The 13,332-nt window shown below is 41.8% G+C and overlaps 1 protein-coding gene across 2 annotated transcripts; it reads right to left on the bottom strand.

Annotated features, from left to right (window-relative positions):
- Window positions 1-665: 665 nt before the first annotated feature.
- On the bottom strand, window positions 666-13,332 carry enpp4 (ectonucleotide pyrophosphatase/phosphodiesterase 4). Of its 2 annotated transcripts, XM_037761747.1 has the most exons (9): window positions 13,182-13,332; window positions 10,687-10,939; window positions 10,238-10,534; window positions 10,012-10,116; window positions 9,558-9,756; window positions 9,258-9,437; window positions 8,896-9,165; window positions 8,539-8,691; window positions 666-717 (listed from the first exon to the last, which is right to left on the bottom strand). In XM_037761747.1, the coding sequence occupies exons 2-8, from the start codon at window positions 10,936-10,938 to the stop codon at window positions 8,588-8,590; spliced, it is 1,407 nt and encodes a 468-aa protein (XP_037617675.1). In that variant the 5' UTR covers window position 10,939; window positions 13,182-13,332; the 3' UTR covers window positions 666-717; window positions 8,539-8,587. The 2 variants fall into 2 exon arrangements, with proteins under 2 accessions (XP_037617675.1, XP_037617674.1); XM_037761746.1 differs by lacking the exon at window positions 666-717 and having other exon boundaries at window positions 8,290-8,691.

Here is a 13,332-nt window from a genome sequence, read left to right as displayed (position 1 = left end):
AAAGCCACCCACGGCTGAGCTGTGATATATGGCTCATTATTTATTTTTTGGTTTGTTTATCCCTGTAATCCAAGCTGTTACATTGGCAGGCGACAACAAACGAAGCGAGATATCAGTCATCGGGGCCCCGTCGACTGGGACGTTGCTCCTGAAATCACACGCCGTCTGGGGGCCGACTTTAACACCGCGTGGCGGCGGGTAGAAACAAAGTGATTTAGAAGGTGGCGAAAGTGTTTTTTTTTGCACCTTTTCTGCAGTCCCATGTCAGCGGTAGAGCAGGTGAAACCCAGCCATGAGCCATTTCAGATGGTGCGGTTAGAAAAGACGAACACAAAACACACACATGCTTCTTATTATAGCTGCATGTCCAAGAGGATCGAGCAGGTTAAAGAGAAAAGGTGTTGCATTTGAGAGCGCGTGAAGAGTGTTTAAAGGGGTACTTCAACATTTTTGGGGGCAATTTTAGCCTCTTATTTCTCTTGTCTTTTAGCAAAGACCATTGAAACTAAAGCAAGCTTGTTCTCAATGAGCAAAATTGACCACCAAATGTAATTTTTAGTGCTGATGAGACGATGAAATGATTAAATAAGTCAGTAATCAAGCAAAAATTAGGATTATATATATACGCTTACAGGCAGGTAGGTAGGTACAGGAATCATGACTGGGTCCAAAGTCAGGTCCAGGTTCCAGGTAATAGGATTGCAGGATTCAGGGATCCTAGAGGGAAGAAACAACAAAGCGACTTTAATGGTCTGGCAGGGAATGAATAGATCTGGGCCGGTATACAGTATGAAATGAGAGGCTGATGATGAGGGAAAGAGATGCAGGTGGGCGGGAAAGGCCACGCTACTGCAGAGCAGATAAGGGACGTGGGAACAGGTGTGTAGACGGGTGGTAACACTTCATTTTACAGGTCCGCAAATAAGGTGATAATTAACAAGTAACCTATTTGAAATTTCTTTGGAACTACTGCGAAATTACCCCAATATTTACCTCAAAATTTATCGAAAATTACTTTATTATAAACATTATTTAACCATTATATGCTAATATAGCATATAATGGTTAAAATAGGGCCCTTATGCTTGAGAAGGTTCTTCATCGGACATGGAAAATTAGACTTATTGTCTACACAAACCTGGTGGCTGATGTTTTTTAAGAAAGTTAATAGAAGTTATTTGCTAATTATTATCTATTTATGAGCAGACATGGGAATAAAGCATATATGTATTAAATAAATTACCAACTATTGGGAAATAGAGGAATATAATTATTAAATAATGTTTATAATAAAGTGATTTTTGATAAAATTTGAGGTAAATATTGGGGTAATTTGGCAGTAATTCAAAAGAAATTTAAAATACTTGCTAATTATTAATTACCATGAAATCGCAGACCTGTAAAATGAAGTATTACCAAATTATTTAGTAATTCACAGAGGAAAAACATAAGCGTATTTTCCTATTCTGTTAATCGACCCTTGAGATTTATCTTGCGACCCTTATTGGGGTCCCCACCCTCAGGTTGGGAACCACTCTTATAGACTAAATAATGAATCAGTTAATCTAAAAAATGATCAACAGACTAATTAATGATGAAAATAATCATTTTCAGCCAGGTGAAAAAGGAGACTAAGACCAAAAATGTTGACGTACCCCTTTAAGTCCGACTAATGTGAACAAAGAGTGAGCTTACATTACTTTTTCCCGTGGTGCTAGCCGATTAAAAAAAACAACAAATCAGTTAATTTGCTGCAAACTAGATTCAGTAGGTGCGAACGCGCAACAGAAGCAGCAGCAGCAGCATCGGTGTTCATATGGTGCAACAAAGCTACAGAGTCAATTGGCTGCTAATCCCACTTCATATGGTGCAAAATATGAAACACACACAAACACTCTCGTACTTAATGGTGCAATAAGGGCAGATTGTCCCTTTGAATTCTATGGTGCAACTTGAGTACTGCCTTCAGTTATCGGCCAAGGCTGCGCCAAAGGCTCCGTCCAAACGGACAACTGCTCTTCCCGTCCTGCAGAAGCTATGCAAGTCTCCGACGCAAGGAGATGTGCTTAGTGTACACGCTCACAACACACACTCACACACACACTCACAGGGTTTTCCTCCACAGCAGGGAGATAGTACACAACAGTGAAAAGTAGAGTAACATGGGATGTGTCCCTACCTCACACACATTCACACACACTCACTAATGTCCAATAATCCCTTACCCCTTTATAATTTGGGAACAATATTCATATGGTGCTATTGAGTAAAGCTGGATGTTTTTTGTATCGTCGTGGAAACAGTGGTATGAAGAATTTAGCCAAATACGTCTAGAGTGTTTCAGATCGAGAGAGAGTGTACATAAAAACAGCAACACCCCTCTGCAACAAGCGACAATGCCTTATCCGCTCGACGGAAGTGGAGGTTTTTTAAGGGATATCTGGTTAACTTTAGGAGGGTGGTGCTAATTTTTTGGTACACTCTTGACTGTACATTAAGCATGAGGTTCGCTGTCAGAGCACAGAAATCAAAAAGGAAAAACGGCGTCCTGTGTCAAGCACGAATATGTGACGTTTAGATAACACAAGTCTCTCGTGAATTTCTTGCATGAATGTCTTAGATTTTGAGGGCACACTAGGAAAAATAAGGTTTGAGGAGTCACAGCTTTGTATGTGCTTAAAAAGGGAGGTTTATGTTCCAGAGAGCAGCTGTCCCACTAGCGCTGACCTCTGACCTTTTTGACCCAAAACCATGGCCCCCGCCTTTCCCCTTTTTGCACCCAGAGCTCCAGCCAGTCAGGTTTAACACAAATCAGGTCTGACACAACCAAAAACAATACTTCTTTACACGGAAGTATAGACGGGTTTCTGTGCAACGTCATCACGGAGATGTGCGTGCAGCTACGGGGGGCAGAAAGCACGGCATGTCAAGGAGTAAGAGAAGATGGATTGAAAATGTTTAATGTCAAGGAAGGAGATTATGGATCCAGGCCTGATGGGCAAAAGTATTCTAGTCACACAGCGCTAGCAGGTGGTCATGGCGAGCTTTCGTACTCCACAGATCGATAAAAATGAATGGATCAACAACAGGGTGATCGACCCACACGCTAAGGAAATGTTTATTTATATATAGCGACTACGCCTTAAAACTTAAACGTGATGAAAGACGTAGCTAACGTTTGAATTGGACATGTCTGCAATATTGTATTGACTTTTGGCGTTACGTTTCTGACTGAACCACTAACGTTAGTTAACGTTCGTTTACGTTGTGAAATGACCCCTGACAGGACGATGCCACACCCCGACGCGAAGTGGAGTGGTCTTGCATCGCCCTGAAGGGATTTATTTCACAACAATGACCCGCTAGCTGTACATTATCACGTTTATGACACGGCTACTTTCTTAAGAAATCAATATTTTGACACAAAAATGTTCCTCCAAATTCCGACATCTGAGCTGCGCCCATAGCAACGGTCTGTTATACATAGCAACGGTCTGTTATACATAGCAACGGTCCGTTATACATAGCAACGGTCCGTTATACATAGCAACGGTCTGTTATACATAGTAACGGTCCGTTATACATAGCAACAGTCCGTTATACATAGCAACGGTCTGTTATACATAACAACAGTCCGTTATACATAGCAACGGTTTGCTATAAAAAAAAAAAACAGACCGTAAAACGCTGTGATTGACCAATCAGAATCGAGTATTCAACAAAGCCGTGTAATAACAGGTGATAATAATAAACAAACCTCATACCAATACCAAACAATGTGAAATCTACGTTGATTACAACGGCTGCCAAAGCGGTTTCGCCCCCCCCCTGAATGCGGACGCACCCAGTAACGTTTGTATACAAGAAACCCGTCTATTCATGTGTGGCGTTCAGACTCGGCTGTAAACTGCAGGTATCATACCTTCTTACATTTTTAATTCACTACCCTTCATACCTAAAAAAAGTCATGGATCCACCACACTCTACAGTCGAGTCTGCGCGCCATAAATTAAACTTCCTTCCACCCCTAAAGAAACCCAGAGCCTTAGCCAGGCCCGCTCTGTAAGGGAAGATCCAAGTCAGTGTTATCGTTGTATGGCTACACATCCACAGCTATGCAAGGTTACAGACAGACAGAGAAGATCTGGGCTTGTATAACCTTTACAAAAAACAAAAAATACCACATCACTGTTCTCATGTATTCCTTGTCTTTGTTTGCAAATTTCTATGGACTTAATTTACATTTTGTCTGTTGATGGGTTCATATTGGTTGGGAGGGAAACAGTGTAATGTACCTTTAGGGAATAATGGATGCAACCTCCCGACGGAGGAATGTGAAAAGTTATTTTTTTGGTATAAATGTTCCACTATCAGGGTCTGCAAAGCATATGAGGCCTGCGCGTGTGTGTGTGTGTGTGTGTGTGTGTGTGTGTGTGCGTGTGTGACTGAATGTGCTTCATATGCTTTTATTTTAGCCAAAGTTTTACTTGCTTGGTCCAGAGCTGTGAAATTACTCATCATGGTTTTGTCTATTTCTGATCTCAGAGCAGTTTCTACCAGATCTGAGTCCAACGACGGTTCAAATACAAAACATTTTTTGGCACAAATACTAAAAATTCAATCATGGGAACCGGAGTCGGAGGGATTTCAGTTGTTCGACTCAGGTGTGGACACTATAAGCACAGGGCAAGGGTCAAACTAAACCTTAATGTGGATGTATCTATGAGCTTTTATTTTGTCGGGGTCATGCTTTTTCTACTGTGTTCTTCAGCTTGAGAGAAAGAAAAAAAAAAGTAGCTCTAGAAAATTTCAATGTGCAAAAAAAAATTAGCTTTTATTTTCTCGTGTTTGGCATTTTGATTGTAAATACCTTTTTCTGGTAAATCCTCCTCGGTTGGATCTATGTTTCGATGAGTTGGTTAGATGGCTCTTTCAAATGTACTGATAAGTAAATGTTCTTTATAAAATATCCAGAATGTAAGACGAAAGAGAAGAAAAATTACGGCTTGACTGGAAACTGTGTTTTCGTAGGAGTCTGTGCCATCGTGTTGTCTCGAGTATAAGCACACTGATGTTAGATCTGTAGGCAGGAGGACGTTTCGGGAGGTGATTCGCCAGACGGCAGCGTTTAGGACGAGCAGATGAATAACGAATAAGACAAAATGTCCATTTTACCCCTCATATTTAGTGTTAAAAATGCAAATAGGTTGAGATAAAGGCCTAAGAATATTCACCACTTACATATCTGTACGCTAAATATGAAGTTTAAAAAGTCTGACGGAGCTAGCTTTGCCAAAGTTGGACCTTTGGACACAGCTAAACCAACCGTCTCCTGGCTCTACATGACTTGATACCACTAGATGAGTGAGAAAATAGTATTTCTTGTCATTCTTGGGAACCAAAACCTTTGGGGAAAATAAGTAAAAGAGCAATTTAGAAGTCATATTTAAAGATAGAAAGAAGAAACTGTCTGGCGAACATCTCCCGCCTTCGCTGTAGAAACGACGGCTGCCGTCATCAACCGTGTTCAAACCGCTCCTGCGTCAGCTCATACAAAACACCTGGTCTTTTTTTGGGGGGGGGGAGATTCCCAAATCCACACCGAATGTTCCTGACCGACCACGAAAAGAGAAACGGGAGAGAAACAAGACGACACATCTCTTGTTTGTCCGTGTATTCCGTGTCTACGATCGTGTTCAAGCATTCTGGGGCAAGAGTTGAATGATATTTTCAGTGGCCCTCCGCGGCCAGCGTTAGGAAATGTGTTATTTTTGTTACAATACCTCCAGAATAAATAAAGTCTATTTATCTGTAAAGAGACAAAGATTTACAATAATGCAGATGACTACAGAGAAATTATGACAGATTTTAAAACAGATATAAATGAAAAACATGTACAGTTCATTTTGGTTTTGAACACGATACAGAAATGTATATGCGTCAGTATTGATTTTATATATTTACCATTTTATTACATTGTAATGTTGTGACTGCGATGGAGAAAAAAAAAATATAAAGGAATATAAATTAATTTTTCCAAATGTGTGTCGATTTTTCCTTTTCCATTTTACACAACACAAGAAGTCAGATTTTCAATCATCTTTATTTGTTTTAAACATTTTACAACAGGAATCTCTTTACAGGCCAGACAGGATTTGCATAGTACAATTCTTTACATCTAAAAACAGTAACTTTGTGGATCAAACACAAATAGAGTGCAAAGATACAGCTTATATGTAACATTTAAAAGATCACAAACACATGAATATGCAGACAGATAGAGCCCTCGCCGGATCTGGTGGACATGTAGAGTCGAGCATGTCGTCCTCAGCGGGGCTTTACAGGTCGCGGCTCATTAACTGCTGGATATACTGACGTTAAAACCTTCTTCACTTCCCTGGAGTCAGCGAGCGATGAGCGGTTCACAAACAACGCTGCAAGCAGAACTTCCAAGGACCGAGCATTGGCCAGTTTTGAACCGGCATGAGCTCCGAAGCGGCAAAGTCCCCGAACGCTAAGTAACGAATCCTGCTATGGCGAAGGGATGACTCGCCCTACTCCGCCTCTGATTGGCTGGTACTCGCTGCCTTTGTAGGTTGGGTTGGTTAGGTTTAGGCATGAGGAGTGTGATTGGTCAGAGCAGGGTTTTTCCTGGCTCAAAATGAGGCGGAGGTGGAACCATCCTGACCTCGGACCTCTATTTTAAAAGTTAAATGCATCAATCTGTTGCACTTTGAGAGCAAAATTAAGAGGCTAGAACTATTAAAATATCTTGTGCTCTTGTAAACAATGTTGTAGTCCAGCAGTGGTGGACTGTAGGCTACTCCAGTACCGTCCTTAAGTACAATTTTGAGGTACTTTACTTACATATTATGTAACTTAATAGCCCTCTTCTACTCCACTACATCTCAGAGGGAAATATTGTACTTTTTTTACTTCACAATATTAGTTTCTAGCTATGTGATTCAGATTCTTAATACAAAAAATATAAATCAACTAATAAACTATGGTGTATTATTAAGTAGTATGTCATTATTAAGCATATAAAGTAGTTAGAGCGGGATGAAATTTGCCTTGTAACTTTCTATGAAAAACCCTGTAAGGGTAAATGTCGTTAAACACCGGCAGCCTTTTTTTTCAATTTGCACGTCAATATATTTTTTTAAGTACTACTACACACAGAACGTGAATAGTTTGCAGACGAGGTCGACTTTCTGAGCTTTTGCACCGCAAATAAAAGGCATCAACCAATCACGCCGTGCAGAACGGGTTGAGTTGCGCCTATATTTATCAAACAACAACATCGAGGCTCTGTAGCCTGAAACCAAACTTTATTACTCCTTTCAACCATGACAAAGGCAGCGCACTCCTTCTGTTCTTATCTTTCACAATAAAAGCCCTAGACTTAACATATTTCGCATTTTTGTGTTGTTTATTCGTCACGCCCTGGAGTGTAAAGGCCTTTAGGGGTAAGAATATCAGGGTAAGCCAGTCAGAGGCAGAGTAGGGCGGGTCATGCCTTCGCCATAAAAAGAATACTGCATCCTGAACGTGGCGATGCACACGTTTTTTTTTTTTTTTTAAAACACTTAATAAATCCCTGAAACAGATAGTTTTTAGCAAAAGTTAACCAAAAAAGGAGGACATTTGTTGGGGACCGCTTTCAGCTGTGGATGAATACACATTTGGTGCTCTAGTGAGTATTTGGAGCAGCAGGACGGAAAATAAACTGAACAGACGAAGTCACCCAGTGCAACAGTGTGTTAATGTCCTACCTGATGCTAATAATAATTATTATTATTATATTATTGCTTTCATTTTATGATACAAATCCCTCTGTGAAAAATCTATCTTTGGTATCATTTATACAGAGTGACACACCTGTACTTACTGAATAACTTGCATAGAAATCGCCTTCTTCAAAACACCATGTCACTTTGATGTAGCATTTATAGGTATTGTTACCTATTACACTATAATTCAGTAGTAAAAAATGCATCAGATTTCAGCTTTTTAAGCATGGCAGAAAGGATAAAAGGAGAATTAAAGCGTTATTTAAATTGCTTCAGACTCAATTCCACCAAAAGATCTTTCAAGTTTTCCTCTTCAAGACACACAGGATCTCAGTGAGATACAATAGACATTTTAAATGAGCTTCTGGCTCCCTCTGCTGACGTAAATGTGACACTACAAGTGCAAAAAAATAAAATCCACAGACAAAATATAATTTTTATAAGCAGAATTCCCACAGAAAAATAGAACAGAAATCTCTTAAATCAGTATTTTTTGGTTCCCTTGCTGCATATAAAATGATTCCCACCAAAAACGCCGCTGGTATCTCGTCACATGTTCAAGTCTATTGTAACAGGATGTTTAAAACAGTAACATTATGGAGAGTAAATTTCCTACGGACGTGTTTCCCCCAGTGTACGACCTGAATAAAACAACTGGTCTGTGTGTATGCCGGCACATAAAACAACACGCATGTCAGAGTGACCTCAGTCGGCCTCAGTGAGTAAAGTGCAGCTTGTAAAGTACCTCTTAAAGCAGGGAGAGGTTCGGGCGCGGCAGCCGGCTCGTAACTGGTTTATTCCCACAAGGCTTCTTCGTCGTCGTCATCGTCGTCAACCTGCAGCCTCTGGAAGGGCCGTGAGTCTGACCGGCGGCGCGATCTCACACACCACAACAGAACTGGAGAGAAACAAGTTGCCGTTAGCAGAGCCCGACTGATTTATCGATGTTAGCCCATCACAGATACTACATCGGCGTTTATTGTCCGAATATATATATATAAAACCCCTACATATATATATGTATATATATATATATATATATAGAGAGAGAGAGAGAGAGACACACACATGTTAATATACTGTTGCAATCTCTGGGACTTACCAGTGATTGAAGTGAGCGTCAGCAGGACGCCAACCACCATGCCGATCACCTGAGGGGCGGCCCAGCAGAACTCGGCAGCCAGCAGGCAGCGGGCCTGGGTCAGGCTGCCGTTGTTGGGCCGCGGCGGCACCGACAGCAGGTGGCACATGAGCGGGTAAATGTCCACGCTCTGCATGCTGCTCATTCGATAACCCCGACGGAAGCTGGGCCCCGACGCCGCCATGAAGGGGTGCATGCTGGGTAGGGAGTTGTCGTAGCCGTGATTGCCAACTGAGGGAGAGGGAAGGAGAGCGGTGGGTGGATTACAGAGGACTTTGGACTAAGTGTCTGGCTATCAGAGTGTAGAGAAGAACGAGACGTACGATGTGCTGGATGGTCCCCTCTCTGCAGTATGGACCAGCCCTCGTCAGCGATCAGTATGATCGGTTGGATGCGCTCATTGTTCCGGTAGTGAAGCCTGTCGGGGATGTCCGATTTCAAATATGCTGTCATATGGGCGTGGCACGCACTCAGCTGTTTGAAGATGTGCGCTGTGTCTGCAACTAATAGGAAATCATTTGCGTGAGCGATATCCTAAAAACACCGCTCGAGGAGGGAAATATGGACTTACTGTGTGTGTTATTATGTTTGTATGCAGGCTCTGTTATCGTGAACCCGGTCACCTTTAAGTGGGATGATGGCTGCGACAGGCGTTTGGTCCACTAGTTTGTAGGTGTCGGGTTGGACGCATTTGTCCAGCAGTATGAGGCGCTCGGGCGAGCACTGGACCATGCCGTGGTCACTGGTTACCACCAGGTTGACGCGACCCCAGAGGCCGGTCCGCTTCAGCTCCGAAACAAGCAGGCCGATGTTGTCGTCGACCTGATCGCGTATAAAAGAGACACAGCAAGTTCTGTACAAATCTGATTAAACCCTCAGTTGTGCTGCCAAAGTCAGGCCATTTCTACAATGCATTTCCATATTTATTGCATCTTTATGAAAATAAATCTGCCAAAACCTCCTCCTTCCATCCAGCTTTTCTATTTCAGTAAGTCATATAAAAATATGTGGACAGAAACTCTACTAAAAATATAGATGTTTCTTCTGCTTTTGAGGTTTTAAGCATAACGACAGTACCTCCTCGAGCACTTTGCCCATAGCAGTGATGTTGTCAGGGCCATATAGGTGTCCCGACGAGTCCGGCTCCTCCCAGTAGAGAGCTGCGAACATCACCCCTTGCTCCTATGGTACAGAAAGTCAGACAACGCTTACTAACTGTTCCAGACTTCCCAAAATGTTATTGCCATATTAACGGGCAAAGAAAAAAAAAGTAGAAATACAGCAAAATATGTCCCTCCTCTACCTTTCCGTCTCCCAACATCCAGTTTGTTACGTTCCCCAGTCGATGCCGGAACGTCACCTGAGAGTCGTAGGGGAAGAAGTGCGACGGCGTGCGGTTGCCGATGACCACGTCGGAGCCGGGCCACATCATAGTCGCCGTCTTGTAGCCGAAGTCCAGCGCCGTGAGCCAGAGGGGCCGCGCCTCGTTCCACCACACCGGGTCGCTGTTGTGACCCTTGACGTGGAACTCCTTGTGGGTGACGGGGTCGTACATGTTGTTGGAGATCATGCCGTGGGACTCGGCGTACAGCCCCGTCATCTGGAGAGGGGAACACAATAACAATTGGTTCTGGTGTGATCGTTAGAATTCATTGTTATGCTGTTATATTTTAGTGTATTCTATCTTCTATCTTATGAGACACGTCACATACTGCTATCTGACACTAAAAAAAGCTCGGGCAGCGGGGTTACCAGGCTGTAGTGGTTGGGGAACGTCTTGGTGATGAAGACGTTGGTGAGCTGCTCCACCAGGACCCCCTGGCTGTACAGGAGCTCCAGGTTGGGCATGGGGAACCTCTGCAGGTAGTCCGCTCGGAAACCGTCGAACGACACCACCAGCAGCGGAGGAGGAGGAGGAGGAGAAGGACCCTGCTGGGCCGCGGTGTTTTCTGCGGCCAAAGCTCTGACGCCACACAGGAAGCCCAGCAGGATTTTGAGTAACATCCTGAAAAGATGAGAAAGAAAACTGTTATCTACAACTCCATGTGAATAGATAGAGGTCTTTGCAGGTCATAAACTAAAGTATTGGACTAATTAAAATGAGGCTGTATGAAAAGTTAAAGGATCACAACTAGAGCCACGCTGATTAATTCTGAAGAGACGAAACAATAAAAGATCTGGAGCTCAATCAGCTCCTCCAAGTGCTGTAGAGAGAGCACTTTCAATTTCACATCACTAAACTGTCCTCACGGGACTGTTTGTTGGTTGCACTTGGCAAGTTTTCAGGGTAAAGCTACAAAAAAAGAAAAAGGAAGTGAGAACAATCATCAGATACAGATACAGAGTTTTTTTTTTTTGCATTTTTGGCTGGACCGCAGAGGGCCAAAAGTCTGTCACTGAGTGATGAAGTTACAGGATTCGTCAGCCGAGTGTTGGAGTTTCCTCATTGGCTGTTGCTCTTTCAAAGGCCAATTTTCAGGGGGGCATATCAGCGGTTCCACTCACCACATCCGGTGACGGAGGGCGTAATTCATTTCCTATGGAAAGCAGGTCCGACGCGACGCCACCGGCTCACGAAACTTGAACCGAGCAGGTCTCCTGAGTGCGAAGATCTGTCGAGCGTGACTAAAATATTTTCATTAATTGCACCGTCACGCCTGACAATTAGCATTTATATCTCTGTGTGTGAAACCGCATCCTCGAGGACCATTACATCATGTGATAATGACATGAAGATGCCAACTAATTGCTTTTAAGGCAACAAAAATGCTGCGGTGCCTGTTAGACCTGTCCCCGGCTCTGAACGCCACCCAGCAGTATTTTAATGTACGCCTCTATCAAATGTCACTTCAGGGTAAAAGAAAAACACAAACCATGTTATTATGTTATATTACAGTAGGAAACATAAACAACCAATCCACTACTATAGATGTAGCAGCGATTGGTTCATTTCTTGATTGTTGCTTTAACATTTGACATTTTCTGTAAGTGTGTTTGCGGCGGGGTTCATTTACTTTCTGTGAGGACAAAGGCAACAAAAGTTCATCTAATAACACCTGACATCTGAGTGGTGGAGGAACTGGCGGATGCTTAAGGTGACACTCTTGATCTTAATCTCTTCTAGGTGAGGACGACGATGTGTGTATAACTTTATCCCACTCTTATCATTTAACATCCTGTTTCATATGCATCAAATTACAAGAGAAACACTGTTGTGACTATAAAAACAAGCTTACACAGGACTAATAACAGAAACTTTATACACACATCACCAGAGGCCAGCTACCAAGAGCAGTACATTTCAGTTCCTCAAGGGCACATTCCCACGGAGCACAGTTAGAAATAACATGAATACCAGTAGTGTGTATTTAAATAACAAGGACAAATAGAGAAACTAGGGCTGTCAAAGTTAACACGATAATGAGCATATTGTTTTATTCTAAATGCAGTACCTGTGAGGGTTTCTGGACAATATGTGTCATTGTTTTGTGTTGTTAATTGATTTCCAGTAATAAACGTATACATGAATTTGCATAAAGCAGCATATTTGCCCACTCCCATGTTGATAAGAGTATTTAAGACTTGACAAATCTCCCTTTAAGGTGCATTTTGAACAGATAAATTAATAATAATAATATTGTGTTTGGTGATTTAAAGGTTAAAATAGAATAGATTTTGAATTATAGACATCTATTTGGAGCATCCAGTGACTTTATTTCAGCTACTTCAACAAATGTAGTTAATTTAAACACAGTCACTGTAATACTGTTAAAACAAGTTCAACAAGTTCTATAGGCAGACTAATTCAAATAAAACTTAATTTCTATGCAGCTCATTCAAAAATATTTATATTATTATATTATATAATAGATATATATTATATTATATATATTAATATATATATATATTAATATTTAGTGGAAGTGCTCAAATAAGCTGTTTTGTGTGCACAGACACAAGCATGCAAAGTGACGTCACTTCCTTCCTTAATATCATTATCTGAATCTAATAAGCAGCCACACAAACCATAACCAGGAAGTTATTGTGACCATTTGTGACCAAAAAACACCACAGAAAAATTCACAAAAACATTACATTAACAAATACTGAAGTTTCAAACGAAGCGTGAGTGTTTTATAATGAGACATAAATACTTAAAGACTAATTTAATTCAACTATCAGCAGCTGCTTAGCACATGTGTTAGCTTGCTCATTTGACAGTTTAAAGCTTTAAATAACAACTTTACCTGTTACAGGGTTGACACTCAGTTGTCCTCCAGGTAGTATTGTTGAGTAACTTTCCCCCTCAGTCTATTTTCGCGGCAGCAGCATCACTGGACTTCCTCAAAGTGCACAAATGCTCGGTGAGTAGGAGGTTGTTAAGGTTTGTGAGGTAGA

The sequence above is a fragment of the Sebastes umbrosus genome, chromosome 24 (assembly GCF_015220745.1).
Source record: "Sebastes umbrosus isolate fSebUmb1 chromosome 24, fSebUmb1.pri, whole genome shotgun sequence".
Lineage (NCBI taxonomy): Eukaryota > Metazoa > Chordata > Actinopteri > Perciformes > Sebastidae > Sebastes > Sebastes umbrosus.
Note: the sequence above shows the minus strand (reverse complement) of the source record. Positions and strands in the feature narration are given on the sequence as shown.